Raw genomic sequence first — 27675 nt, forward strand, 5'->3', positions numbered from 1 at the left:
GCCTCAGGATCAAACTTTTCCCAAACTGATATTGTAATAAACTACAAAAGCCCTGTCTGAGAAAGGTTGCAAGGTTGAAATAGAAAAATCTGGAGAGAATTTTTAAAAAATAGTCACCTACATATGATCAACTTATTACCTCACTTTAGATTTTTGGAACATCTCATCTAAATATCTGTTCATGTTTTTGTTACTTGTTTATATTCACTTTAATATAGAATTAGTACAATGGAAACATTAAAGGAAAAAAACTATTGTACAATAGATATAAGACTCTATAAAGAGCAAAATCTTCAATAAAAAAAGCCCCAATAAAACAGATTCTCTGCTAATCTCTAAAAAAAGATATAAAATAAATTTAAAGAGAAAAGAGAAAATTTAATCTATTTAGTTTGAAGGTGATGTGAATTCATTTTAATACAGTATAAGGAAAAGGGAATCAGTAAAAATAGAAACCATATAACATACTTCCTCTTGAGTTGGGTTCAAACAAAATAAGAAATTAATAAAGTAAATTTCTAAAAATCAAAGAGAAGACATTCACTTTAAGGAGGAAAAATACACTACAAAATTTTATCTTTTAAATTTTTTTGCTATTTTTGGACTATCTATGACATTATTTCCCTTACTGGCACAGATAATTGAGGTGTAATTATACTTTAAGTTCTTTCTTCAGGCTATAAATATTTCTTGATCACCTTTTATGTTCAAGGAATTATACTAGGAGATACAGGGAATACAAAGAGACCTATTTTAATAAAATTTCTACCATCAAGAAGCTTATAGTATAATAAGAGAAATAAGTGAAATACAAATGATTACAATACATGTTAATATATTGATTGCCACATGAGTAGGTTTCCTTTTCTTTAGCTTGACATTATCATGGCTTTATTCACAATACAAATGCACAAACAACACCTTTTTTGAAAAACACTCGTAAAGAATATAATATACATATATCATACAAGGAATCAAGAAAGCAATAGACCCAGAATAAGAATATATTTGCATTTGTGCTACTACTGGGCTTATACCCCAAAGAGATACTAAAGAAGAGAAAGGGACCTGTATGTGCAAAAATGTTTGTGGCAGCCCTGTTTGTAGTGGCTAGAAACTGGAAAATGAATGGATGCCCATCAATTGGAAAATGGTTGGGTAAATTGTGGTATATGAATGTTATGGAATATTATTGTTCTGTGAGAAATGTGAGGATGAATACAGAGAGGCCTGGAAAGACTGACATGAACTGATACTAAGTGAAATGAGCAGAACCAGGAGATCATTATATACATCAACAACAATACTGTATGAAGATGTATTCTGATGGAAGTGGATTTCTTTGAGAAGATCTAACTCAGTTTCAATTGATCAATGATGGACAGAAGCAGCTACACCCAAAGAAAGAACACTGGGAAATGAATGCAAACTGTTTGCATTTTTGTTTTTCTTCCCGGGTTATTTTTACCTTCTGAATCCAATTCTTCCTGTGCAACAAGAGAACTATTTCGATTCTGCACACTTATATTGTATCTAGGATATACTGTGACATATTTAACATGTATAGGACTGCTTGCCATCTGGGGGAGGGGGTGGAGGAAGGGAGGGAGAAAAGTCGGAACAGAAGTGAGTGCAAGGGATCATGTTGTAAAAAAAATTACTCAGGCATGGATTCTGTCAACAAAAAGCTATAATTTAAAAAAAGAAGATGATGACGACAGCCCCTAGCCTAGGATTTCTTCTCTTCAATTCAACAAGCACTCAGAGAGCATTTGTGATGTGCAAGTCCTGAGCTGGGAGTTGGAAAAAACCAAGAAAAGTTAAGCAGTCTCTGCCCTCAAAGTTTATATTCTATTGAATTATAGATAGAACATTGGACTTCAGATCAGAAAGTTATGGATTCAAATATCACCTTTAACACAATAACCTTATTGTTAACACAATAGCTACTAGCTGTGTGACTTTGGGCGAGTTATTTCTCAGACCGTAAAGTCCTTCATCTCTAAAACGGGATCAATACTAGAATGTACTTCATAAGGACAAGTCTTGAATAAGATAGTGTATGGAAAGGTTTTGGTTTTTTTTTGTTTTTTGTTTTTTATAATACCATTGCTAATTTTCCAACAGATGAAGGATGTAGGATTGTATTGCTGAGGGGAACTCTCATTGTGGAAATTTGCTCCACTTCTGCCTAAATTCGCGCTGGCCCATGGTAGACCCGTAATAAATGCTAATTGGCTGGGGAAAAAAAAGAATATATTTGCATTAAATGCCTATGATAAAAATCTGAGACTCAAAAATGATACAGTCAAAAGTTTTAGAGGAATACTTTTTCAACGTGACAAACACATTGGGAAAAGTGTTCAAAATTAATATCAATAATCAATAGAGAAATTCAAATGAACACAATTCAGGGTTATTGGCCTATACGCCTCAAAATAGAAGATGATAAAAGATGAAAATTTTGACTGACTGATTCTCCTATTATATTTATACCCCTAAAGAAATTTTCAAAAGAATATTTTTTTTGAAAGTTCATAGGAACATAGCTTTTTGTAGTATCAAGGAACTGAAAATTAAGGACACACCCATCAGTTGGGGAATGGCTAAATATGTTATGATAAACAAATGAAATGGAATATTATTGTTCCAAAAGAAATGATGAGCAGGCTGATTTCAGAAAAGCCTGTAAAGACTTATATGAACTTATGCTAAGTGAAGTGAGCAGAACCAAGACATTGTACACAGTAACAAGAAGATTATGTGATGATCAACTGTGATGGACTTGGCTCTTTTCAACAATGTGGGTGATTCAAGACAGTTTCAATAGATTTGTGATGTAAAATGCCACCCACATACAGGGAGAGAACTATGGAGATTGAATGTAGATGAAAGCATTGTATTTTCATCTTTTGTTGTTGTTGTTGTTCCATTCTCTCATGTTTTTTCCCTTTTGATCTGATTATTCTTGTACAGTGTGACAAACAGAAATATGTTTAGAATTGTACTGGACTTCTTGCTGTCTTGGGGGATGGGAGTAGGGAGAGGGAGAAAAAATTTGGAGCCTAAGGTTTTGCAAAGGTGAATATTGAAAACTATCTTTGCATGTATTTGAAAAAATAAAATACTATTAAAATAAAAATGAAAGAAATGAAAGAAAAAGTCCATAGAAGCACTATTTGTAATAGTTACAATAGTTACAAAAGAAAATTACAAAGTATGTGTCTAACAAGAATAGAGGAATAGATTTTATCATTAGATTATAATGGAATATTACTGCACAATTATGAAAGTGACTATAAAGAATTCTAAGAAATGTTGAAATGATGCAGAGGAAAGAAAGAATATACATATCGACTACAACTGTGAATAGGGACAAAATTCATATATTACCTTGATAAGGTTAAGGAACATAGCCTTTCTTTCTTCTAAGAGATGGTAAATAATAAAATTAAATAGGCTGTACATGAAATCATTTGCATTTCTCTTCTGTGTTGTTCAAATGTTTTCAGGGACCTTTTTTTAATTTTAAGAATTGTATTAATAAAAATATTATTAAAATAGAATGAAACTTTTATAAAATATAAAATCTGCTATGGGTTGATTTTTCATATGGCAAGATGGAGAACTGTATCACAGGAGGTGAAAAATGGACAAAGTACAAAGTATGTTTGAGAAAAAATGAGAAGGGAAATTTATCTAAAATAAATAGTTCATGTAGGGAAATAGTAAGAGATAATATGGAAAAAAATAAGTAGGGATTATAGCAGACCATAGCAGTCATACTAAAGCAGACTTTGTATGTGAAATAAAAATAAGTAATAACATCTAGCATTTATATATTGCTAACTATAAAATTTACTAAGTACTATATAAATGTAATCTCATTTGATTCTCACAACCACCCTAGGAGTAGGTGCCATTGTTATTCCTACTTTTACAATGAGGAAACTGCGGCAGACAGAGGTTAGGCTGACTTGCCCAGTATCATACATTGCTCATAATAAATTTCTGGAACTAAATTTGAATCCAGGTCTTTCTGAGTCCAAATTCAAAGCCCCATATACTGCACTACTTAGCTGCCTTTTTGAAAAGATTAAGAAATTTGGCTTCTGAACTATGGGAAAGGAGAATAAACTAAAGGTTTTTAAGTAGAAAAATAAGTTGATGAAAGCAAGGAGATAAAAAAAAAAATTATCTGTTAGTAGCATAAAGGATGCTGGAGACACACACAATAATATGAAAGTCAATGTAACGAAAGTCAATGATCTCTAGCCTTCCTCCCCCAAAATTTATTCCACAGTAGATTATCATCTAAAACCACAGTTCTGATGTCACACAATTTTTTAAAAATGTTTCCAGTGATCTCTACTGTCTATCAAATAAAGTTCTAGTCCCTTTATCTGGTATTTAAAGTTCACTAGGATATGACCTAACCATTGCTCCCTTTAATGCACACGATGCTCCAGTTAAAAACAACTATTCATCATTCCTTAAATATGCCTTGGATTTTCCCTGGCCCTTTGAACCTCTTTATTCATCATATTTCTATACTCTATGATACTTCTCCCTTCTATTTCCACTAATGGAATTTCTATACATCATCAACTTACCTCAATTGTTATGTTCCTCAAGAAGTCTATCTTGATCATCTTAGAAGTGACCTTTTTATCTATGAACATGTATAGCATGTTGTTTATGCCACTTTCATAGCATTGATTATGTTGCATTATTTGTATATATCTTTTACAATTTTTAAGTGTAAGTATAGTTTCAATTTTATTTTTGAATTTTCAGGGCTTTCCATTTATTAAGCACTTAATAAATATTTGTTAAATTAAATTTTAATGAACCTATCTCTAAAAAGAATCACTGCAGAAACTAGCATTACTAGTAATCTTGACTTAAATCTTTTGGCACGTTATAGATACCACTTCAGAAACATGCTGGTGGGTATTAAAACTGATACTACTAAAACTTTGCTTTAACAGACAAAACCCCAAAAGATAAGACCGTAGTGCAAACCTTCAGAAATAAAAGTCTTACATGCTGAGGTTCATCTTCTGCTGACATTGCATTGTTTACACACAAGGCTTCTAAAAATTTTTGTTTCAGGATGATATAGCGAAACCTGTAAACAAATAAAGTACAATACACTAAAAATCATTTTTAAATGACCATGGGGAACATCTTATCTACTAATTCCAAATATATAAAAAAAAAAGTCTCTGAAGCTATAGAAGTCATGTTTTAAAAAAAATAAAATAAAATGGAAGGAGATTAATGATTTCTTTAAATAGATTTGTATTTAAAGGATATTTAAAGGATTCAAAGAAATATTTGACAAGTAGAATGTGCCTAAAAGTTACTGAATTTAATTTAGAAGTCCTCTATGTTTCTTTTTAATTCTCAAGCCCTAATCAACAAGAGTGATTTTTACTAGTATTAATAATGACATCATACTTGAGGGAGGACTCTCTTAATCTCCAAAATAAACTTTGAATAAAAAGGTTTCCTAAAAATGTTAAGCAATACAAAATGTATCTTAAAGAAAGTCTACAAGAGTTCAAAAAACACAATGTTTTTTTTCCCTTAATTATAAGCCTGAGCAAGACTTGATAGGGACCATTTTCTCAAGAGACGACAATGATGCTAATAGGAATGAGAAAATTACTTTTCAGAAAAATAAACATGGACCTGGCAAAGCATTCATTAAAAATTGCAACTTTCAATACAGGGTAGAATTTGAAAAGGATATTTTTCTTTACTAGGAAATTTTAAGTTTTTAAAATTTCACATACTTTAAAGAAAAAAAAAAAGATTTCTTATTTGTTCTCTTCTCAGGAATTAGATACTTTTAACTTGTCCTCTCTTCCAAATTTTCCCTTCAGTTAAAGGAGTACTCTCCAGATATGTCAACAGCCAACAAAAATTAAAACCAATAGTATTGTTACTTGTTTTTAAAATTGGTATTGCAGATCTTCTAGTCTCTAGAGATAAGGAATCTTCATATCAAATGCTGCTACCTTAAAATGCTTAAAGCTCCCAAGTATTATACTCTTTTCCCTTACCAATTTCAAGCAATCTTGGATTTAAAGCAAAGGTATTTGGAATACAAAGGGAAAATGTGTAACTTCAGAAATAAGTTAGTTACAAGTAATCCAAAACATATAAAAAATATATTTAGTGTAGATTATGTGGTTGTATTACTTTATTACTTAGCCTGAAATTCCCATGTTGAGTCCCCTTTTTCCCCAAATCTCCAACCCCAAATAATACCTGTTCCCATCCCTGTTCTTGTAATAATCTTCTTAGCCTATATATGCCAAATTCTTTTTCATCTTTAACCATTTTTTTATTAGTCTCCTTTTTTAAAAAAACTGCCAATAGATTGAATCTCCTCCAATCTTAAGTGAATAATAGTCCAACCCCTTTTTTACCTATTCTTTTCAAACATAGTATTGCAATAGATCATTCAGATCATTGATCCTTTTACATTTTACTTTTATAGGGAAAAATTTTGTTCCGGGGATTTCTCCCATGTTGTCCAATTCAAAGAAGTGAATCCACAGTTCTATCACTATATCACTAAACTAATGACCTATCCATTTCTCCAAAGGAAGGTATTACATAATTCAAGATAAAACTTTATAGTGGACAGTCTATAATCCTGAAGTCATACTGCTAACCATTCTACTAGAGATCAGAAAAATCACTTTCTCCTGTATTTGTCCAATACTTTATGAGTAATATTTACTCTCATGCAATAATGATCTGGCCCAACTATCCTCTCAACCAAGTCCAAATTTTGGAACTATGTGGTTAAGCTTACACCTAACCATTTGACTGCTACCCTAGAACTTCTAAGAAGTATCAAAAAAATCATAACATCATAAGCCTTATGTGAAAACCAGATTTATTATAAGAGAAATGAAAATGCATGTGGAATCCAAAAAGTTCCCAGTTTTTATAGAAATTTACATTTTTGTAATAGCAGGACAAAGGGAGAAGGGGACATCAGGAAGAGATGTGAAATGGGAGGGGGAAGGTGTAGCAAAAGTGGGGAAACAAGATAAGATCACTCCCTAGGAGGAGGAAGGTGATGGCAAAAGCCTCATTCTTTTTCCTTGAAAACTACTTAACTATGAAGACAGGAGGTTCTGCTTATTTGCAAAAGACCTCAGTTGCATAAGCATTACCCCAACCTGACACAGTTTGGCTGGAGCTTGTCTTGCTCCTAATGACACACAGCAGGTCCAGCTTGGGATACAACAATAAATTATATCAGCTCAGAAAGAGCTTAATAAACTAAGCACTATTTCACCAGCTATTTTAGAATAAAGGAACAATAGCTATTCTAGATAAGCACTATGAAATAAGCTGTATTTTTAAATAGCAACATCATTGATTAAATATTATGTGTAGAGAACAAAAACTGGTAAAGTATTATTTTAAAATAAGCAGGACATTTGTCCTCTAAGAATATTCAAACTTAAAAGTTAGGACTCATTTCTAGAATAAACTTGATCCTATTGGCAGGGAGGGAAGGAAAGGAGTGGTTTGAGGAAGCTGAACAATTATCAAAAATCAATAACAAAATTTTTAATTAAATCTTACCTTTTTGTGTCAAATTTTTCCATACATTCTAGGGGCTGAATGAATTGAAGAACTTCATCCCACTGGCCATCAAGAATTAGCTGTCTATATGAAATTTTTTTTAAAAAATTAAACATTCACATATTTATTTCAGTAATCAACATTTACAAATTTTACTTGAAATATTTAAAAGTAGAAAAAGTGACAAGATGACTTTATGAAGTTAATACTTTGCTAAGTCAGATAATAAAATTAGCATTTCTTTTGCTACAACAAGTTGAAGTAAAACTCAAGTCTTTTCATAATAACTTTCAAATGTGAGCACTTTTTAAAAATCATGAACTATGGAAATATTAATTCTTACTAATAATCTTTTAGTAAAAGCTGCTTCCAATGTATATATTGTGCTCTTAGTACTTTGTACTTCTTTTATGGATTTATGTATTATTATTATCATCACCGGAGTATGTCATAGCCCTCTGGTAGAATATAAATTCCATGAAAGTAGAAACTATATTTCATCTAAACTTTTTGTCTCATCCACATTTATTGATGTTCTGACAAAAGAGGCATTTAATAAATGTTTTGAACTGAATTATAATATATTTAGGTATCACATAATTCCCACTTGTTCCATGCTCCAGTGTCTACTTGTACTCAAAAACTATATCCAGATGCCCTATGATTGTCCCAGCCAAAAGACAGAGAAAGATAACTGGTAATCTGATCCCCACTTACCAATAGATGACTTTCAAATGAGGATCTGCCTCTGCCATATTGTTGCCCCATCTGAGATTCAGTGCTATTAAAAAAGACTTGCCATGGTGTGAACTGATACTGAATAGCGTTGTCTATATCTCAACTCAGAGAAGCACATAAATGATTGTTATCTTGGAATCCACAGAGGAGCGAACTGCTGGGCCATGTTTTAAGAAACATATAAACCTAAACCTCTAGAAAAATAATTTTATTATTTTTCTGCCATGCCAGCAATTTTGTGAAATAAATTCTCTCACTTATTTGAGATTTACAAGATTCTTCTAAATCTTTGATCTATATCTTTGACACCTATCCATTTAGGGACTGGCAAAGCCTTTCCAGAGGTTTATATGTTTTTATCTTCTTACATCTGGGTGGGTACAATGGCTTGTGAATCAGAGCTTCTGGAAAAGGAACCCACAGGTACTGATTGCTTTAGCAAAGGTTACTGAACTGTACCTTTAACTAGACTCCCTAGACTTGTGTGTTCATTAGATGCCATGTATGAAAATACAAATAATCTTAGTAAAAAAAAATTGCTAACAAACAATGAAGATTTTCAAGTATTACTATTTGTTCCTCAGGAAGGACAATCCACAGTTAAGGCTTTTCAAACTACAAAGTACAATATGTTTTTGAATCCAGTTTCCTAAAAAACAGTCAATTAAGAATATAGGATCTTTGAGACTGAGGAAAATGAGGCCAATAGAGGTCAAGTAACTTTCCCAATTCAAATGTATTCAAAGTAGAAAGCCCAATTTAATGTAGAATTATGAGCTCTTTTTTATCATTTAATTCAAAAATGGCTTATTTTTTACCTCTAGGTGACTCTGGTTTCTGAGTTAAATCTCTCTGCTGGGCTTCCAAAGCTACAATTAAATTATCAATCTAGCAATAATGTCTGTTCTTTATGATTCCTAGAGATATCTTTCCCCTAAGTTCCATCACAAATATCGCATTAGATATAGCTCACATAGATTTTCACATCTTGGATAACTGATCAAATGAGATAATGTAGGTAAAAACATTTTGCTCCAATTCAAATGGTTTGTGATAATTTGGATATTCCCTCCATGACAGCTTGCACTCCATCCATGTCTGTGTGCCTCTTGTCTAAATCCAGCCAGAAAGTTCACCATAAGGGCTTTACAAAATTTAAAGTGCCCTCTAAATGTTGGCTGTTTTTATCAACTCTTATCGTCATGAAATGAATCATCTTCTATAGCAAAGTAACTATTAGGGAAAATAATTTTGGATAAAAATCTTTATAAAATATAGTAATTCTGTGTGTCTTAGAAAAAATATAACATTTCTTTAATGACTTGAGATTATTATGAATATCAGTAATTATACTGTATTATAATAAAATGATGTCCAAAAGGCCTATGAAAGCCAAATTTATCATACACCAACAAACAGCAACATAGTAAAGATTTTACTAATAAGCCTGCATGTATCCTTCAATGGTATAAATTTCCTCATCTGTAAAATAAAAGAGTCAATTTATCTCTAAGGTCCCTTTTCTGCATTTAATATTCTATGAAAATGAATACCTCATGCTTATAAATTCATTAATTCTTAAGATATTTCTTTGACAAACATTAAAATCTGAGAGATTAATAAAGACATACTTACATACCTCAGAAAAAGCATATCATCTGAAAATAGGCCATTTATGACTCCACTTTCCTTCTCAAGAGCCAACATACTGATATGAAGTTTCTTTGAATTCAGAAAGTCTAAAATTAACTTGATAATTTCAACTTCTTTCACATTTACTGTTTCTTCAGCAGTCATTGTTGATAGCCTATACAACAAAAAGAAAATCAGAGACAAAATAATGTTCTATTCTTTATTTCTAAGTTATACTGTACAGAAACTATACTAACAAAATTACGGCTTTTAAAATTTATATTATTTTAAACTATCAATTTATCCAAATTAAATAGTTACAAAAAATAAATATTGCCTATTCAACTGTTTATTGCCTATACAACTATGAATTTATAATCTAAATTATAATCATTTATTTAAGGGCTAAACTAGGTTGAAGTCAGTTTAGATATATAGGATTTGAAATGATGGCAGGACTATGATCCTGTAGACTATTTACATGTGGGTCTGAAGCTTGGGAGCCGAGATAGAAATAAAGATAGACAATCTTTCATCATGTAAATGTTGCCAATAGGAAGTATCAAATAATTTTTTAACTTGAATGACCTCTTTGATGGCCATAAGTGAAATAGGTGAAAAAAAATATGTTGAAAAATGTAGTTATAAAGTTGAGAATAAAAGAGGCCAAAGCCTTGTGGAATTACACAGAAATTCTCACATTTATATATCATGAATATTTCATTCAGGAATCAGAAGATAACCACATATAGAAAGCACTGAATAACATTACATAAAATTTAAACTAACTAAATTTTAACAGAATCAACTGATAAATCATGATGAGAATATATAGAGTGGCTCCTGGGACCCTAGCCTCTCAGGACCATTGAAATTCCCTCAACCCAGCTCAGCCTAGCCCAGATCTGGGATCTTTTTGAACTTTGTGACCAAATCCAGTTCTCTAGCATGGCCATGCTTCTAGATCTTTGAGGAGAGAGTATTAAGGGCCCGGGGGAGGAGGGAAAGGGGGGAGAGAAAGGGGACTGCCAGAGACCCTAACTTCTGAATCTCCCCATTTTGTCACTGGTCCTCTTCAAAAACAAAGGACAAACAAGGTCAATAACTGCTTCCCCTCCACTCTCCCAGCCCCAGGTCAGAGCTTAGGGAGCATGAGGTCCATTCTGTACAGGAATGACTTTCCAATCATCAACTCAATAAATTCTATAGTGTGGGTGAATTTTTTCTAATTAAGAATTTATTAAGTTCCTACCACTACATGCCAAGTACTATGCTAGATACTAAACATATAAAAACAAAAATATAGAACAATTTTGGCTTTCAAGAAGCTTAAATTCTACTGGGGAAACAAATTTATGTTTATATATATATATAAATATGTATGTATTGAATAAAAATATATGCTGAATATATATAGAGAATATATAATTATACATCAAAAGGAGGGCAGCACTAGCAAAACAAAAAGCTATAATAAAAGGTTTTATGAAGGAGGTTAACATCTGTCCTGAGTTTTGAGGGAAGTGGAGGAATCTATGAGATAGAGGTGAGGAGGAAATGCAGAGACAGAATATTCATCATATATAAAGAGCAGAGAGAAGGCCAGTTTGACTGGATTACAGCATGAAATAAGAAGAGTAATATATAATAAAGCTAGCTTAGATAGGTTAAGACCAGGTTATAAAAGGCTATAAAAACCAAACAGAAGAGCTTACATAGAAGCAAGAGGGAGCCACAGAAAATTAAGAAGAGGACTGACTGACATAGAATGACATAGTTAGCTCTGTTGGTAAGGAAAACATCTCTCTTCTAGGTTCCCTTCTCTTCTACAACTAGCACCCTAGTTCAACCCATAATTATATCTCACCTGGATTACAACCATACCCTTCTTATTGGTCTCCCTTAGGTCTTTTCTCCGATCCATTTTCCATATTGTGGCCAGTCTCCCAAAGAGATCTATTTCATCTCCCAATTCAGTAAATCCTAACTGTGACTGTCTAATACCTCCAAGATAAAACAAAGTCTTTTACTTGTCACTTAAAGCTCTTCACAATCTAACCTACTGCTACCTTTCCAGTCTTCTCACATTTTATCTCCTTAGCTTCCCCATTCCTCTCTTTGAACCAGCTACAATGACCTACTTGTTCCTCAAAAACTATACTCAATCTCCTGCATCCATACCTCTGTATTGGCTGACAGATTCCCTATTCCTGGAATGCTTTCTCTTTTCACCTCTCAATTTCTCTGATTTTTTCAAGACTAAACTCAAATCCTAACTTCTCTACAAGAATTTTCCCAGTCCTAATCCTCTTAGCTGCTAAAACCTATCCTGTGAGATTATAGTACCTAGCTCATGATAAATACTTTAAAAATACTTGCTGATTGGCTGGAGAATAGATTGAAGTTGTAAGAGACTTGAGGCAAGAGATCCATTAAGAGGCTACCTAAATGAGAGGTGACAAGGTCCTGAACTAAAATGGTGGTGATATGAATTGAGAGAAGGGGTGTGAATATGAGAACTAATGTGGAACTACCAAGATCTAACAATTGAGTGGAATAAGTAAAGCGAAGGAAAGTGAGTTGAGAATAACACAGGCTTGAGAGCATGAAGTTGAATAAGTATTTATTAAGTATCTACTTCTTCCAAGCCAGCCATTGTACCAAGTGGTAGAATAGCTACTTTACAGATATTCATTTGATCCTCACAACCACTGTTGGAAGAAGGTATTACTAGAGGAAACTGACATAGACAGGTTATGACACTTGCCCAGGATCACAGTGTGGATATAAACTAAGACTGTCCTGAGTCCAGGTCCAGAGCTTTCTACTGTGCCATGTAACTACCCCGAGGCAGAGGCTATTTAGTTTTCGTGTATTCCCCAGTACTCGCACAGTACCTGGTCCTTTGTGGGTATTTAATTTATGTTTGATGAAGTGAATTATTATTTGATGAACTGATGAAATAAACATTAAGTTACAATGGTAATTAAAAACTGAAGTGGTTCTGAAAAGGAGCATATTTAATGATGATGGATTCCATAATACTACTGCCATTTCTATAATCCTGCAGAGGTGAGGGATGTGTTCCCCAGTCACAATATTTTGTGATCAACAATTTGGAAGAATTCATATTTTCTTTTATCTTTTTAATCTCTCAAACTTATTCACAATATTAATTATATTGAAGAGATAAAGCAATTGCTCCTGTCTCCTTGTTCTAGAACAAAGCTTCTTAAACTCTAAGTCACAACCCCACATGGGGTTGTATAACTGCATTGGGTGTGTGTGCGTGTGTGTGTGTGTGTAAAATTGTGAATCATTATGTAAATATTTGATTTGACAGATAAATATACCTATTTTATATACCTATATACCTAGGGTAAAAGAGAAATTACACAGGTGATGAAAAGGAATTGTGAATGGAAACCATTTAAAAAGCCCTGCTCTAGGTCACCAAGAACACTAATGAGAAAACAATTCTAATTCCCAACTCCTAATTCAGTCAACATCTTCCTAACTGCCCATCAGCTTCTAGCAGTGTGCTGTGGTTGTGTGGCACTCCACTAAACATAAACTAGGCATAAGACTAGGGCCAATTCTGTTCCCCCATCAAAAATAAAAATCACCTAGGACCACTGAAATATGAACTACCCAGTGTGGGAGGAGGCTAAGAGAACTTTTAGATCCAGTTCTCAGGAAAACAATCATCAAAGGGTGAGTAATAGAGGAATGTAAGGGGAAAAGACTGAAATCATTAAAAGTTCTCTGGAGAAAGAAAATTCAATTAAAGACCTTGAGTACAAGTGGATAAACTGACAAGGAAGCTATTAATAACAGAAAAGAATACAACTTCCATATAAACAAAGAAACCAGACATCAACTAATAAATATTGCAAGACAAAGGAAAATTAACTAACACCTGAAAATGTGGAGAATCCTGTGGATTTCCAAGAGAGCATGGAACCACACAAAAATATTCCTCAATAATTTAAAATAGAAATAAGAATTGTGAAAGCAATAATTTTTATCATACAAAGCAATAATAATTGGCACACCAAAAATACTTGAATCCACAAGGCAAATCTCAGCAACAAAAGAAAACCAAAATGTAAATGCACCACAGTGAAGGCCAAACTAGAAGAACAGAAGCAGAAAACTAACATTAAAAGAAAACATGCTCTCCATAGGAACAGAACACAATGCTCTCCAAAACAGGATAAAGTAAACTTAAGGATTATAGACTTCTCAGACTATCATAAGCCAAAAATCCTGAAAGTATAATGCAAGAAATAATACAAGAGAACTTCCAGAACTTCTGAAAGTGTCATTCAAAAAAAATCCACAGATTGCTTCTGTTTAAAAAGCAGGAAAAATAAAAAAACCTGTTAAACTTCAAAAAGTGATTAAATTTATTAATTCCAATAGCAAACGACAAATTCTGCAAGCAACCAGGAAAAATAAGGGAAATCTGATGACACAAGACTATTCTGCACCCACCAGAAAACACGGGAGGAAATGATGCAACTAAAACTAAACCTAAATGAAAAAAAAGATGTTGAAGAATTCCTAAAAAAGCAAATAAGACCTGAACAAATCATTTGCTTTTTAAACACCCCAGACAACATATGTACAAGTAAATAAATAAAGCAACCAAGAACAACAATAAAATAACATCAGAGAAATATTAAGAGATTTCTTTCTAAAAATATTATGAAGTAAACCTCATAACACTTCCATTACAAGGTGAATCAGTATCTGTTTTGTGAAACTAAATTACAGAATGGAAAAAAAAAAACATGCAAAGGGAAGGAAATGGAGAAAAGAATATGTGATACATCCTATTAAAGTCAAAGGCTAACAATGAAAAGAATTAACTCCTGTAGGAAGACACCCTACCAAAGTATAGAAGGCAAAAGGAAAAAACAAAGAGGGAAATTCTGTTTAGGTTAAGTAATAGGAGAAAGTAGCACTGATAAATTCCTCTAACCTCTAAAGGGAGAAGAGGCCCTTACAATGGATATTTAATCTATAATCTATATTTACTATTTAGAGAAACCACTCATCTTGTGGGAAGGGGAATCAGAGCTCTTGGGGGTAAATGACATTCAGAAAAGTAGAAAGGCATGGTCCCAGGGCAAGTCAAATGAAAAAAAAAAAATAACAAAGGGAGAGCAAAGATTAATAATGAACTGTACAACCGGAGACACTGACATCATCATCATAGTAATAACAATAATAACAGCAGCAGCAGCAACAATAATGCAGCTAACATTTGTATAACACCTGGAAGCAGGTAAGTGGCACAATAGATAGAGAATATGGTCAGGAGTCAAGAAAATATGATTTCACATGTGACCTCACACAATTACTAACTGTATGACCCTGGGCAAGTCACTTAACCTTGTTCACCTCAATTTCCTCATCTATGAAATGTCAAGAGAAAGAAATGGCAAAAACCACTCCAGTATTTTTACCAAGAAAACCCAAAATGGGATTACAAAAAGTCAGACATGACTGAAATGCATAAACATCATATTTTATATGCCAGGCACTGTGTTAAGCACTTTAAAATTCATATCTTATTTGGTCTTCTGGAAGGTAGGTGCTATTATTATTATTCCCATTTTTTACATTTGAAGAAACTGAAGCAGACAGGAATAAAGTGATCTGCCTATGGTCACAGTTGGTTAGTATCTGAGGCCAACTTTAAACTCAATCCTTCCTTTCTCCAGGCCATGGGCTCTATCTACTGCACCACATGGGGAAATTCCTGTCATTGAGCAATATATCCTCTTTATCACTTATATGAAATGGTAATTCTAAGAATGAATCACAACAGAAAAAGGGAGACAAAGGAAAGCTCTAGAAGGCAATAACACAAAAACTATTTAAAAAGGGAAACCCAAAAGTATTACACTTAAGAAGCTTTAGTTCTATGAGGAAAACAGAGGCAAAAGAAAGCCTAAGGAAGTATTAAGGATATGAATCAGAAAATAAACTCTACCACAGACTGAATAGGAAGATAAACACTGAAGAGAATGAGTGGAAAAGCCTTTTAGGAAAAGGTCCAACATTTCTCAGATTGGCTAAGATGAAAGAAAAAGATAATGATGAATGTTGGAAGGGATGTGGGAAAACTGGGACACTAACATGTTGCAGAGTTGTGAACTGATCCAACCATTCTGGAGAGCAATATGGAACTATGCCCAAAGGGTTAATCAAACTGTGCATATCCTTTGATCCAGCAGTCTCTATTAGGCCTGTAGGCCAAAGAGATCATAAAAAGTAGAAAAGGACCCACATGTGCAAAAATGTTTGTAGCAGCCCTTTTTGTAATAGCAAGATACTAGAAACTGAGTGGATGCCCATCAGTTGGAGAATGGCTGAATAAGTTATGATATGTGAGTGTTATGGAGTATTATTTTTCTATAAGAAACAATCAGCAGGATGATTTCAAAAAGGCCTGGGGCAGACTTGCATGAACTGATACTAAGTGAATATCAAGTAGAGTAGAAGAACCAAGAGAACATTTTATACATAGCAACAAGATAATTATACAATGATCAATTCTGATGGACGTGGCCCTTTTCAACAGTGAGGTGATTCAGGCCTGTTCCAATGGAGTTGTAATGGAGAAAGTCATTTGCACCCAGAGAGGACTGTGGGGATTGAGTGTGCATCACTTTTTTTGTTGCTGTTTGCTTACTTTTTGTTTTCTTTCTCATTTTTTTTCCCTTTTTGATCTGATTTTTTTCTTGTGTAGTATAATTGTGGAAATATGTATAGAATAATTAGATTACATATGTCTAAGGAAGTGGATGAGGGGAAGGGAGGGGAAAAATTTGGAACACAAGGTTTTGCGAGGGTGAATGGTGAAAAATATCTATGTATATCTTTTGAAAAAGAAAGAAAAAGAATATTTTAAAAAATAAATGGGTAAAAAATTATGAGGTCAGCACAATGATTCTGTAGATAATTAGCAATTATGTGAAAGAAAATTATATGATTTGTTTAACATATATTGAATTATTTGCCATCTAGGGGAAGGGGGAAAGAAAAAAGCGGGAAATGGAACAAAAGGTTTCGCAAGAGTTAATGTTGAAAAATTATCCATGCATATGTTTTGAAAATAAAAAGTTTTAATTAAAAAGAAAGAAGAAAATTAGAATTAAAAAATACCGAATTTTCTAGGATCCAGATAAAGCAGTCCTGAGAGGAAAAAAAATCATATCTCTACATTAACTAACAAACTAGAAAGAATATAATCTAGCTGGATAAATATAAAGCTATACTTTTTTATTTTATATAATTTGCTATTATAATTAAAATTAAAGTAGATAACTGAAAGATATTTAATTATCCAAGTATTATTTAAGTCAAACAGCTAATTAAGATTAAAGCATTATTAAAAGTACTTATAAAATACTTGGTAAAAAATTAGCTTAGAACTCTTTAAGTTTTAATTTTTTTTTTTTTGGCTAGACACAGTAACAATTGCAAAATTGAATACCTATTGTGCATTTTCAAATTTATCTCCAAACAAGATGGGAGCCTGGACAGTTAAATCACAGAAAATAGTCTCATCAGGACTAATATTCTTGTAGAATTCCTTTAAAGAAGTCCTGCAGAAGTTCCTGAATTTGGGGGATCCAAGTTGAGCAACCAACCAAAATAAGGTCATGAATCTGTTATTTATTTAGTTTGGCATTCCTTAGGATCTTTTCCTCAAGGTCCAGTGTGAAACAAGAGGCAAGAATTCAGCCCTTCAAAACACACACAGGTAACAGGTATACAAGTCAAACTTTCTTTCATAGAGGGAGCCAAACTCAATACTGGCCTTACTGGAAAAGAAGGTATATTTTGCACATTCACAATGCTGCACATTGGCAGACAGCCCTTTTTTTCTCACTGATGTCCATATACATTTGCTTGAATTCAGCAATGAAATTGTTGACTAGGTGATTGTCAGCGTCCTCTCATCCAAGTAGGTATTCCAGATATGGGCTTGTTTTCAAGATGTTATTTTCAACCATAAGAGAATAGAGGAATCAAAAATGCTAAGTCCAAAGTCAAAGATCAACACATGTCTATTGGCACCAACTTTTTTGTCCAAGCCATAAGCAACAGCAGCAGCAATTGGCTCACAGAGCACCCTGAGACTAGCAATGGTTCCAGCATCTTTGGTGGCCTAATAATGGGAAATACTGAAATAGGATGGTACTTTGGTAACAATACTTGTGTTGTTACCTAAGTCTTCCTAAGGTCAGCTTCAGCAATTTCTTTCATCTTAGTGAAGACTATAAGATACTTTTTTTTTTTTTTAGAACTTCCTTTTGTACTCGAACCTTAGACCTGCCATTATCATTCACTGCTGTGAAGGGCCAATGTTTTATGTCTGACTATACAAAAATCATTAAATCTATAACCAATCAAATGTTTGGCATCAAACTGCATTGGTGGGGTTCACTCTAACTTGATTCTTTGAACACAAAGTTGAATGATGTCAAAATGTTGAAAAGATACAGTGGTACCAGATTGTGGAATATCTTTTAAAAGCCTAAAGAGTTTAAACTTTAGTTAATTCTTTGAGCAACTGGGAACCATAGAAAAGTGATTTGATTCACTAGGTATATAAAGGAAACACGTTTGGCATGGACACTTTTTAATGGAAAATGACTGGAAGCAGCTATGCGCTGCAGTGGATAGAGCACCAGCCTTGAAGTTAGGAGGACCTGAGTTCAAATGTGACCTCAAACACTTAACATTTCCTAGCTGTGTACCCTGGGCAAATCACTTAACCCCAATTGCCTCAGCAAAAAAATAAAAACAAAAACAAACACAAACAAAAAAAAAAAGAAAATGAATACTGACAGAAAGAACTGTTAATCTATTACAATATTGCAAAAAGATGATAATGCGGGCTTAAAAACAGGTGATTTCTTCCTTCAAAGAATAAATTCTGTAAGATTTTAATTTATAGATAGAAAAACTGAGATTTTCTGAAAAAACAAAATTTAGATAAATTTAGATATTAAAGACAGCCAAACATTTCTCTGTTCTACAAAGGTAAAGTACATGTTACTTTCATTCAAAACGTCCCCCAAACTTCAAAATTACCAGCATTGAAAATACTTGTTTCATTTTCCAATCTAAAGAGTTAGCTAAAATCAATTATGTTAGCATATTAGCTAAATTGCCAGGATAAAATATATGTGGGAAACAAAATGCTTATTTATCAAGCAAAATTTGAGGCAGGTAAGTCTCCCTACCACTGGAGGAAAAAAAAAAAAGATGTGGGGAAAAGTCTCAATGACTCAATATTTCCACAGCAAACATATGAGTATGAGAAAAGAAACAACAACAAAAGATATTAGAATTTTATTTAAAGAATAAAACTTATAGAATGTTTGTGGCAGCCCTCTTTGTAGTGGCCAGAAACTGGAAACTGAGTGGATGCCCATCAACTGGAGAATGGCTGAATAAATTATGGTATATGAATATTATGGAATATTATTGTTCTGTAAAAATGACCAGCAGGAGGATTTCAGAAAGGCCTGGATAGACTTACATGAACTGATGCTGAGTGAAATGAGCAGGATCAGATCATTATATACTTCAACAACAATACTATATGATGATCAATTCTGATGGACCTGGCCCTCTTCAAGAATGAGATGAACCAAATCAGTTCCAATAGAGCAGTAATGAATTGAACCAGCTACACCCAGTGAAAGAACTCTGGGAAATGACTATGAACCACTACGTAGAATTCCCAGTCCCTCTATTTTTGTCCACCTGTATTTTTGATTTCCTTCACAGGCTAACTGTACACCAAATGGTGTACAAAGTCCAATTCTTTTTGTACAGCAAAATAACTGTTTGGACATGTATACATATATTGTATTTAACTTATACTTTAACATATTTAACATGTATTGGTCAATCTGCCATCTGGGGGAAGGGGTGGGAGGAAGGAGGGGAAAGGTTGGAATAAAAGGATTTGCAACTGTCAATGCTGAAAAATTACCTATGCATATATCTTGTAAATAAAAAGCTATAATAATAATAAAAAAAGAATAAAACTTTTAGTTGGAGAATTCATTATATGAATTGGATGAAAATAGTCTTTAAAAATAGATAAAACACTGAGGAAGTGAAATTATCATCAACCAAAATTCAATTCCAGATGTCAATTCCATTTTATTACCCTATGAAACAAAATTACAAGAAAAGTCATTTGTAGGAGATACTTTTTTACCTTGAAGGTATAATTTTGGCAATAATAAAGTGAAAATTATAGAAATGAAAATAAAGTCATGTACATTTGATTTGTAGTACAGGTGAGAAAAATCCATAAAAATATGTTCATCAATGACTTTCCAAAAAAGAAGAAATTTCAAAAATATACACTTCCTTTCAAATAAAAATGTATTATGAAATTATTTTACTTATTTGAAATTAAAATTTGCTGGGGAAAAAATGGGGACAAGAATGATAAATCAAAATTAGGGCAATAGAATTTTGAAACTCAGGTTTTTTGCAATTTGGATATCTATTGCCTTAATGGAAAAAGTATTTAAAACAGACTTCATTCGTTTTCCCTAACCAAAAATTTGCTCTTCAACTTTGCAACAAGAGTGATACCTTGCAATTGAACAAAGAAATAATGAAAACATTTGAAAATTTTAATTTGAAGAAAATATCTGGAGAGAGATTAAATGAAATTGAACTTATTAATAAAATCTCCTACCATGCTTTCCTTTACACTTTTCTATTATGGCTTTTCTTAGATTGTTCTTTCTCTTACTCTCCATTAGCCCCTCTTCTCATTGCCTTAATAAATATGCTTCCCAAGACTCTGGAGTCAGCATTCTCTATTCTCTCAATATTACCAACCTTGATGATAACATCTAAAACCAGTCTCAATTATTATCACTTTTATACAAATGATTTTCAAATCCTTTTCTCTGACATTATTTTTCTTCTGAACTCCAAATTCACATTTCCAAAAGCCCATTGAATATCTCCATGAAACTCATCATCTGTTCATCTTGTTTCTGACTAGTAAGCATGTCAATGGGATTACCTAATCAGTTTTATGACTTCAGTGTATCTTTGGCTTCTCCCATCTTCAATATTCAAGCAATTAGTCACCAATCTGATTCTCTCTTTCTGTAATCTCTCTCATCTGCCCATTCTCATTTCTCCTGGTTCACTAACCACCTGTCTAAGAAATCCAAATCTTCTTTACTTGACCTTTAAGGGTAGCCCAGAACTCTGTCATGGGTCCTCTTTTAGGTCAGGTACTCTTCTTGGCAATCTCATTTATTTCAATGATTTCAAATATCAGTTTTATATGGATGACTTCCAAATTTCTCTATTTAGTTTTAAATTTCTCTGATTTCCAGTCCTCCATTTCCAGTTCCTGATGAACACTTTCACTTTGAAACTACCATCATATCAAACTCAACATGTCTAAAACTTAGTTCTTTTTCTTTTTTAACCAAACTCATTCCTCCCAACTTTCCTTTTTTAAATGATGGTACCATCATTCTTTCAGTCACCCATACGCTTCCTTCTTCCTACTGACTCAACCTTTACAAACTCTCTCCTGTAATTCCCCTCCTTTCTATTTCCATTGTCCAGACACTAATTCAGGGCCTCACCAACTTTTCACCTGATATGGTAAGTCTCCCAAATGTTTCCTCATGTTCAGCCACTTCTTATCCAATTTATCCTTCACATATGTACACAAGTAATTTCCTAACACATGAGTTTAACCTTTGTTTCAAAAATTTCAACCATTCATAGGAAACCATTCATTAGGAAAAGAAAAAGAGAAAATAAGTGGATGAAGTTACCTATCATTCAGGCTATAATATGCAGTTAACAAGATAACCTACAACATTGGTCCACTGATAGTAGTAGTAATAATGATAACAGCTAGCATTTATACAGCATTTAAGGTTGACAAAGTGCTTTAAAATATTAACTCCTTTTATCTCACAACAACCTTGAGAGGTAGGTGCTTATTATTACTCCCATTTATCATATGAGGAAACTGAAGTTGAAAGGTTAAGTGACTTTCCCAGGGTAATTACACAGTCAGTTAAGTGCCTAAAGTCAGATTTCAAATCAGATCAGCTTGATTTCATTCCAATAATATATCCAATGTGTCTCCTAATTGACAGTATATTTATCTTGGAAAGATGCTGCAAATGGACAGTAAGTTGAGTCCAGAACTGACCAGAGAGGGGAAAGCAGACTAGATTACCCTTGAGAAATTTAAGCAATGTTTTTAATTACCTAGGCTTTCCTTGAAAGAATTGCCCAGCCTTTTAATAGCAATATTCTCCTGGTGATATTTATTATCACCGATTATAAAATATAACAGTTTCCCCCCCCCAAAAAAAAATAATTTGAATTTCACTCAAAGGAGAATAGAAAGTGCTAGATGGCATAGTGAAGACAGTTGGCCTGCTGTCAGAAAGACTCATCAAATCTGGTCTCAAATACTTACTATGTGACCCTGAGCAATCACTTAATGAACAGGCTACAACTCAATAAACAAAAAGCCATGCAGAAGAAACAGTATAAAGAAATATGTATCAGAAAAATGTATGTCTGGGGGAAAAAAGACCATGTGATATCCTAAAAATGAATATTTCTAAATATAAATTGGAACAGAAAGAGGATTATGTATGAAACTGTGAATCTCAATGAACAACTTACTATTCCTTTTAAGTAAATGATGAATTTAACCTGTGGCTTTCAAAGTTGTCTGCTTATGTGTATTTCCTTCTAACACTCTATTCTTTCCCATGCATTCTTTTAAAAAATTTCAAAAAGTTTAATTTTTAAACTTTATTCTCTTAGCCTTTTCTTTTTTAACAACATGACTAATATGGAAATATATTTAGCACAACTTCACTATTTGATATCATATTTCTTGCCTTCTCAATGAGGAAGGGAGAGACTAGAAGGAGAAACAATATAAAGCTCAAAACAAAATTGTAAATGAATGTTAACAAATAACATATTTTTATAAAAATTTAAAAATGCTTCAATGGCCCTCTTCTTTCTTTTGTTTCTTTTTTGGCTACTCTAATTACTATTCCCTTCCCTCTAACTGGGAGGGAAAAAAAAAAAAGAAAAAACTTTTGTAATAAATATACATCAGAATCAAACAAAACAAATTCCTACGCTATGTCCAAAACCTGTGTTTTACTCTTTACTTTTAATTCATCACCTCTCTAATCGTAAGTAGCAGGCTACATCTACGTTTAATGATCCAGAATCACAGTAGTACATTCATCAGAGTACTCTTTTAAGTATTTCAATGGTGACTTTTCTTTACAACATTTTTATTGAATAAATTATTTTCTGGTTCTACTCTGTTTCAGTTCACAAAATTTTTTCAGGTTTCTCTGAAATTATCCCTTAAATGATTTCTTATGGAACAATAATATGCCATTCTATTCCTCTCAAAACCTCTCCAATATTTGTAGTTTTCCATTTTTGTCAATTTAATTGGTATGACATGGAACTTCAGAATTGTTTTAATTTGTAGTTTTCTAAGTATTAGTTAAAGCACTTCTTCTTATGACTATTGATAGCTTGGATTTCTTACTTTGAGACCACATACCTGTTCATATCTTTTGCCTATTTATCCATTGAAGAAGAGATCTTTTCCTCAAAATTTTTAATCAATTATTTAATATCTTGGATAAGACCTTTATTGGAGAAAATAATTCTAATACTATTGTTCCATATATCTGAAAGATAATTTCTTTCTTGTTCTTCTAATTGCTATGATAGGATTTCTTTTCTATCTATGTCTTCATTGGGAGCCTGTCTTATATAATGTGAAATGTTGGTCTATCCCTATTTTCTCTCAGACTGGTTTCCAGTTTTCCTAGCAATCTTCTGTCACAGAATCAGTACCCCTTTGCTAGAATCTTTGTACTTATGAAGAGCAGTTTGTTTGCTTCTCTATGTTGGATACCTAGTCATTCTTTTTAACCTGTACCAAACAGTTCTGATGATCACTGCTTTGCTATTATAGTTTTAGATCTGGTTTTGGTAAGGTTTTATTATTCCTTCTCACTTTTCTCAATACTTCCCTTGAGATTCTTAATCTTTTCTTGCTTCCCCCACCAAAAAAATTATTTTGTTAAGAACTCAATTCATGGTAGTTTGATTGGTTTGGCAATTGCAATAATCAAGAGAACTAGAGAAAGGATCCTCTTATGTTATATGTTAGGCAGATCTCCTGTAACAGATTTATTAGAAGGCTATGAATGAGAGTTACATGGGATAAGTAGACATAACTTGGTTTAATATATACATCATCAAAAGGAGTACCCAAATTTCAGATATCACAAATCCATCTAAATAGTAAAGAAATACAGATCTGATGACATTCTCTTCTGGTATTTCCCACTGCCCACCAAAGGATGCATAATTCTCTGGCATGGCAATCAAGATCTTCTATAATTGGGCTATAATTCATCTCTCCAGCATTATTTCATGGTACTGATGATTGAGCACTCAAAAATATTGCTATAGTGAACCATTAGCCATTCCTGTCTCATCCTGTACTCTTCTATCTTGATGTCTTTACACCTGCCATTCTCTATACCTGTAACTCTCTCTCTTCTAAGATTCAATTATTGACAATTCTTCCAACTAGGAAATTTCTTCCAATTTTTAGATTCTACAATACTTTCTATTCTCACTTAAACTCTATTTCTTCCATTGACTTTGGCAGATTGTTGAAGAACAAATCATATGTGTTTAAAATATTTATATCCCAAACTATACATTTTTATTTTGCTAGAAGTTATAATAATTATCCTCATATGTGATGATCTAGATATTGATTTGTTCTTCAAGATAAATATTTATAGGACTATTTTAAGATGTTTCTATTAATTAATAAAAACCTATAAAAACATGTTGTCATGAAAATACCATGAAATCCTCAATCAATATAGCTTATTATTCCCAGAAGTTTAACTCTTTAGGTAAATCATAAAATATTTATCTACTGTAAGACTTCAAAAAAAATAGTTCAAATGCAAAAATTAAAGAATCAGATCTTGAAAGTCTTAAAAATAATCTATTTCAGAAATCTAGTAATAGCATTATCTTTAAAAGCAGCATGATCCTTGAATATTGCAACATTAAAAACAAGACAATTTAAATAAATCTGATATTTCAAAATAAATTAAAGTTTGAGAAAAGGAAAGTTATCTTAATTTTTTTTAAGCATTAAGAAAATGCTAACCAAATATGGCAACAATGGAATTCTTTGAATGTCTAATTACAATCTCCCCTCCAACCCACTCTCCAAAAATTGATCACAGTAAAATGTAATTGATGTTGATCACCAGTCCCTAAGGATGAAGGTTTGAATACAGAAACACAGAAATCTCTTCCTCTTTCCTCTAGCTGTTATATTTTTACGCAGTCTTTATCTTCTATACTCTTTTATTTAAAATCAGATCACATCCATGAGAGAAACAGCAAAAAATGTTTACCCAAAAATTGTGAATCACAAAATGCCCTACTAGTAATTTAAAAATCTGCATCATCAAGCTGACTAGACTGTTACATTTTTCCAGAGGAACAAAGGATTCATCAACAAAGCAATGAACTAGAAATCAAAGTTCTAGTTTCCCATTAGAAATCAAAGTTCTAGTTTCCCTTTTTTGAGAAACTGTCTCTAAAATTAATGCCTAACATTAAATTCCCTAGCCCTTCCTAATTCTCAAAACTATGATTCCTAAAAATCTAAATTTACTCCAAGGAAAATTTTAGAAAAGAAAAAAATAAGAAACCAAAGGATTATTATGATTTTTACTTTTGAGCTTAAAAAGTATGGGTGTATATCTATACAAAATGATACAAAAAAAATTCAAAACAGGATAAGTTTATAACTATAATTCTATGTCATTAATAATAATTTAGATACTAAACCTATCTTAAACATATAGAAATATTTGACTAAGAAATCTAAAAAGTTTCAATATCTGTATTTTGAATAAAATGTATACTAATTATGACATTTCAATCATGATTTAATTCATACTGCATTAAGTCAAAGCATAAAACTTGTGCTTGTTTCATATACTTGTATTCCTACTGAAAATCATGTATTTTTGCTATCTATTATTACACAAAGATACATTAGGTTGTGAGACTTTTCAAAGATGACCAAATGTGGCTTTCATTTTTTCAAAAATGCTTTCCATTATGTAAGTTTAATATTAATATTTTTCACTTTGGACGATGAAAAGGGTTTGATGGGAGAGAGGTGTAAGAAAAAATAGGAATGAGACAGGCTAACTCCTCTATTTGCACACTACATCCCTCTTCTTTTCTCTTCCAAAAGCAGGAGTTCTTTACCTGGGATCATAGATACAAAAGAGATCTATGTCAGATCTATACACTTGAATGGAAAAAAAAATTATAAACTTTATTTCAATTTGGCAGGTAACCTTTGAAAACTTTTGTATTTTATTTTTTGTATTTATTCTAAGATGTGAGTCATATAGGCTTCACCCAAATAACAAAGAGATCTGTGACACAAAAAAATTTAAACTTTTTCTTAGAGCTCATCTCTTCCCTCTCTTTCATCTTCAACCTTTCAGTATCTATTACCTCTTTCCTAGCTTAAAAAAAAAATCTTCATTTACCTTTCTACCCTCCCAAGCATAATATCCAATATCTCTCCTCTTTTTCAGTCATATTCCTAGAAAAAAGCTGTCTATATTCAATGCCTCCACTTTCCAGCGTGAAAAGGAATAGTGAATTCTACCAATGCAATCATGCAGCTACACCTGTTAAACTAAAAAGTTACTAGGGCACAGAAAGTGACTTGCCTAAGGTCCTGCCAATATATGGAAGATATAATACTTGACTGAACTCAGGTTTTCCAGATTCAGAAGCCAACTCACTATCTATACTACTCCTTATAATGGAGTAGATATTGTGAAATTAGCCATAATGATTTTTTGGTTATTATTCAACCATACCATGCTGATTTTTTGTGACCCCTCTATGGAGGTTTTCTTGGCAAAGGTACTAGAACAGTTTTCTATTTTTGTCCACCAGAATAAGGCAACCAAGGCTAAGTGACCTGCCTAGGGTTACAAAGCTAGTGAGTATCTGAGGCAGGATTTGAACTCCAGTCTTCCTGACTCAAGGCCAACACTCTATTCATTGAGCCACTTAGCTGCCTCTATTAAGCTTTTTATTTTAGAATTTACTATTAGCAAACAGTACAATCTATCTACATATTTCCGTAAATAGATAATGTAGACAAAGATATATGTTAATTTCATGTTTACTAATTATATGAACACATGTGTATTATATGTATACATACAAGTTCATTATAAATTGTAGTTAGTCAAGCTTTCCAAAGTGTAATTGATTCTACAGCATCTCTGACAAATGGTTCCCTGGAAACTTTGGAGCCTTTCAATGATGACAAGGAGCTCACTTCTTATGGAAAATGCCCATTCTATCACTGGAAAAATCTAATCGTTAGGAAAAGACCTCAGTTCAAATCTGATTTCAGACACTTACTAGTTATCTTATCCTGAACAAGTCACTTACTCCTGTTTGTCTGTTTTTTCATCTGTAAAATTGCTAGAGAAGGAAACAGCAAAACCACTTGAG

The 27675-nt window shown here is 32.7% G+C and overlaps 1 protein-coding gene across 6 annotated transcripts in view; it reads right to left on the reverse strand.

Annotated features, from left to right (window-relative positions):
* The window catches only part of WDR47 (WD repeat domain 47), a 74763-nt gene that overhangs the window by 41981 nt on the left and 5107 nt on the right, over positions 1-27675 (reverse strand). For 3 of the 6 annotated variants that reach the window (XM_023503418.2, XM_031967199.1, XM_031967198.1), the window contains exons 2-4: positions 9995-10162; positions 7618-7701; positions 5026-5131 (exon numbers count right to left, since the gene is read on the reverse strand). In XM_023503418.2, coding sequence (XP_023359186.1) covers positions 5026-5131; positions 7618-7701; positions 9995-10152 — 348 coding nt within the window. In that variant the 5' untranslated portion in view covers positions 10153-10162. Of the gene's footprint in view, positions 1-5025; positions 5132-7617; positions 7702-8334; positions 8399-9994; positions 10163-27675 lie in introns of those variants that run through there. The other 3 variants (XM_031967201.1, XM_031967200.1, XM_031967203.1) reach the window with 2 other exon arrangements.

Source organism: Sarcophilus harrisii, chromosome 4 (assembly GCF_902635505.1).
Source record: "Sarcophilus harrisii chromosome 4, mSarHar1.11, whole genome shotgun sequence".
In the NCBI taxonomy this organism is placed as follows: Eukaryota; Metazoa; Chordata; class Mammalia; order Dasyuromorphia; family Dasyuridae; genus Sarcophilus; species Sarcophilus harrisii.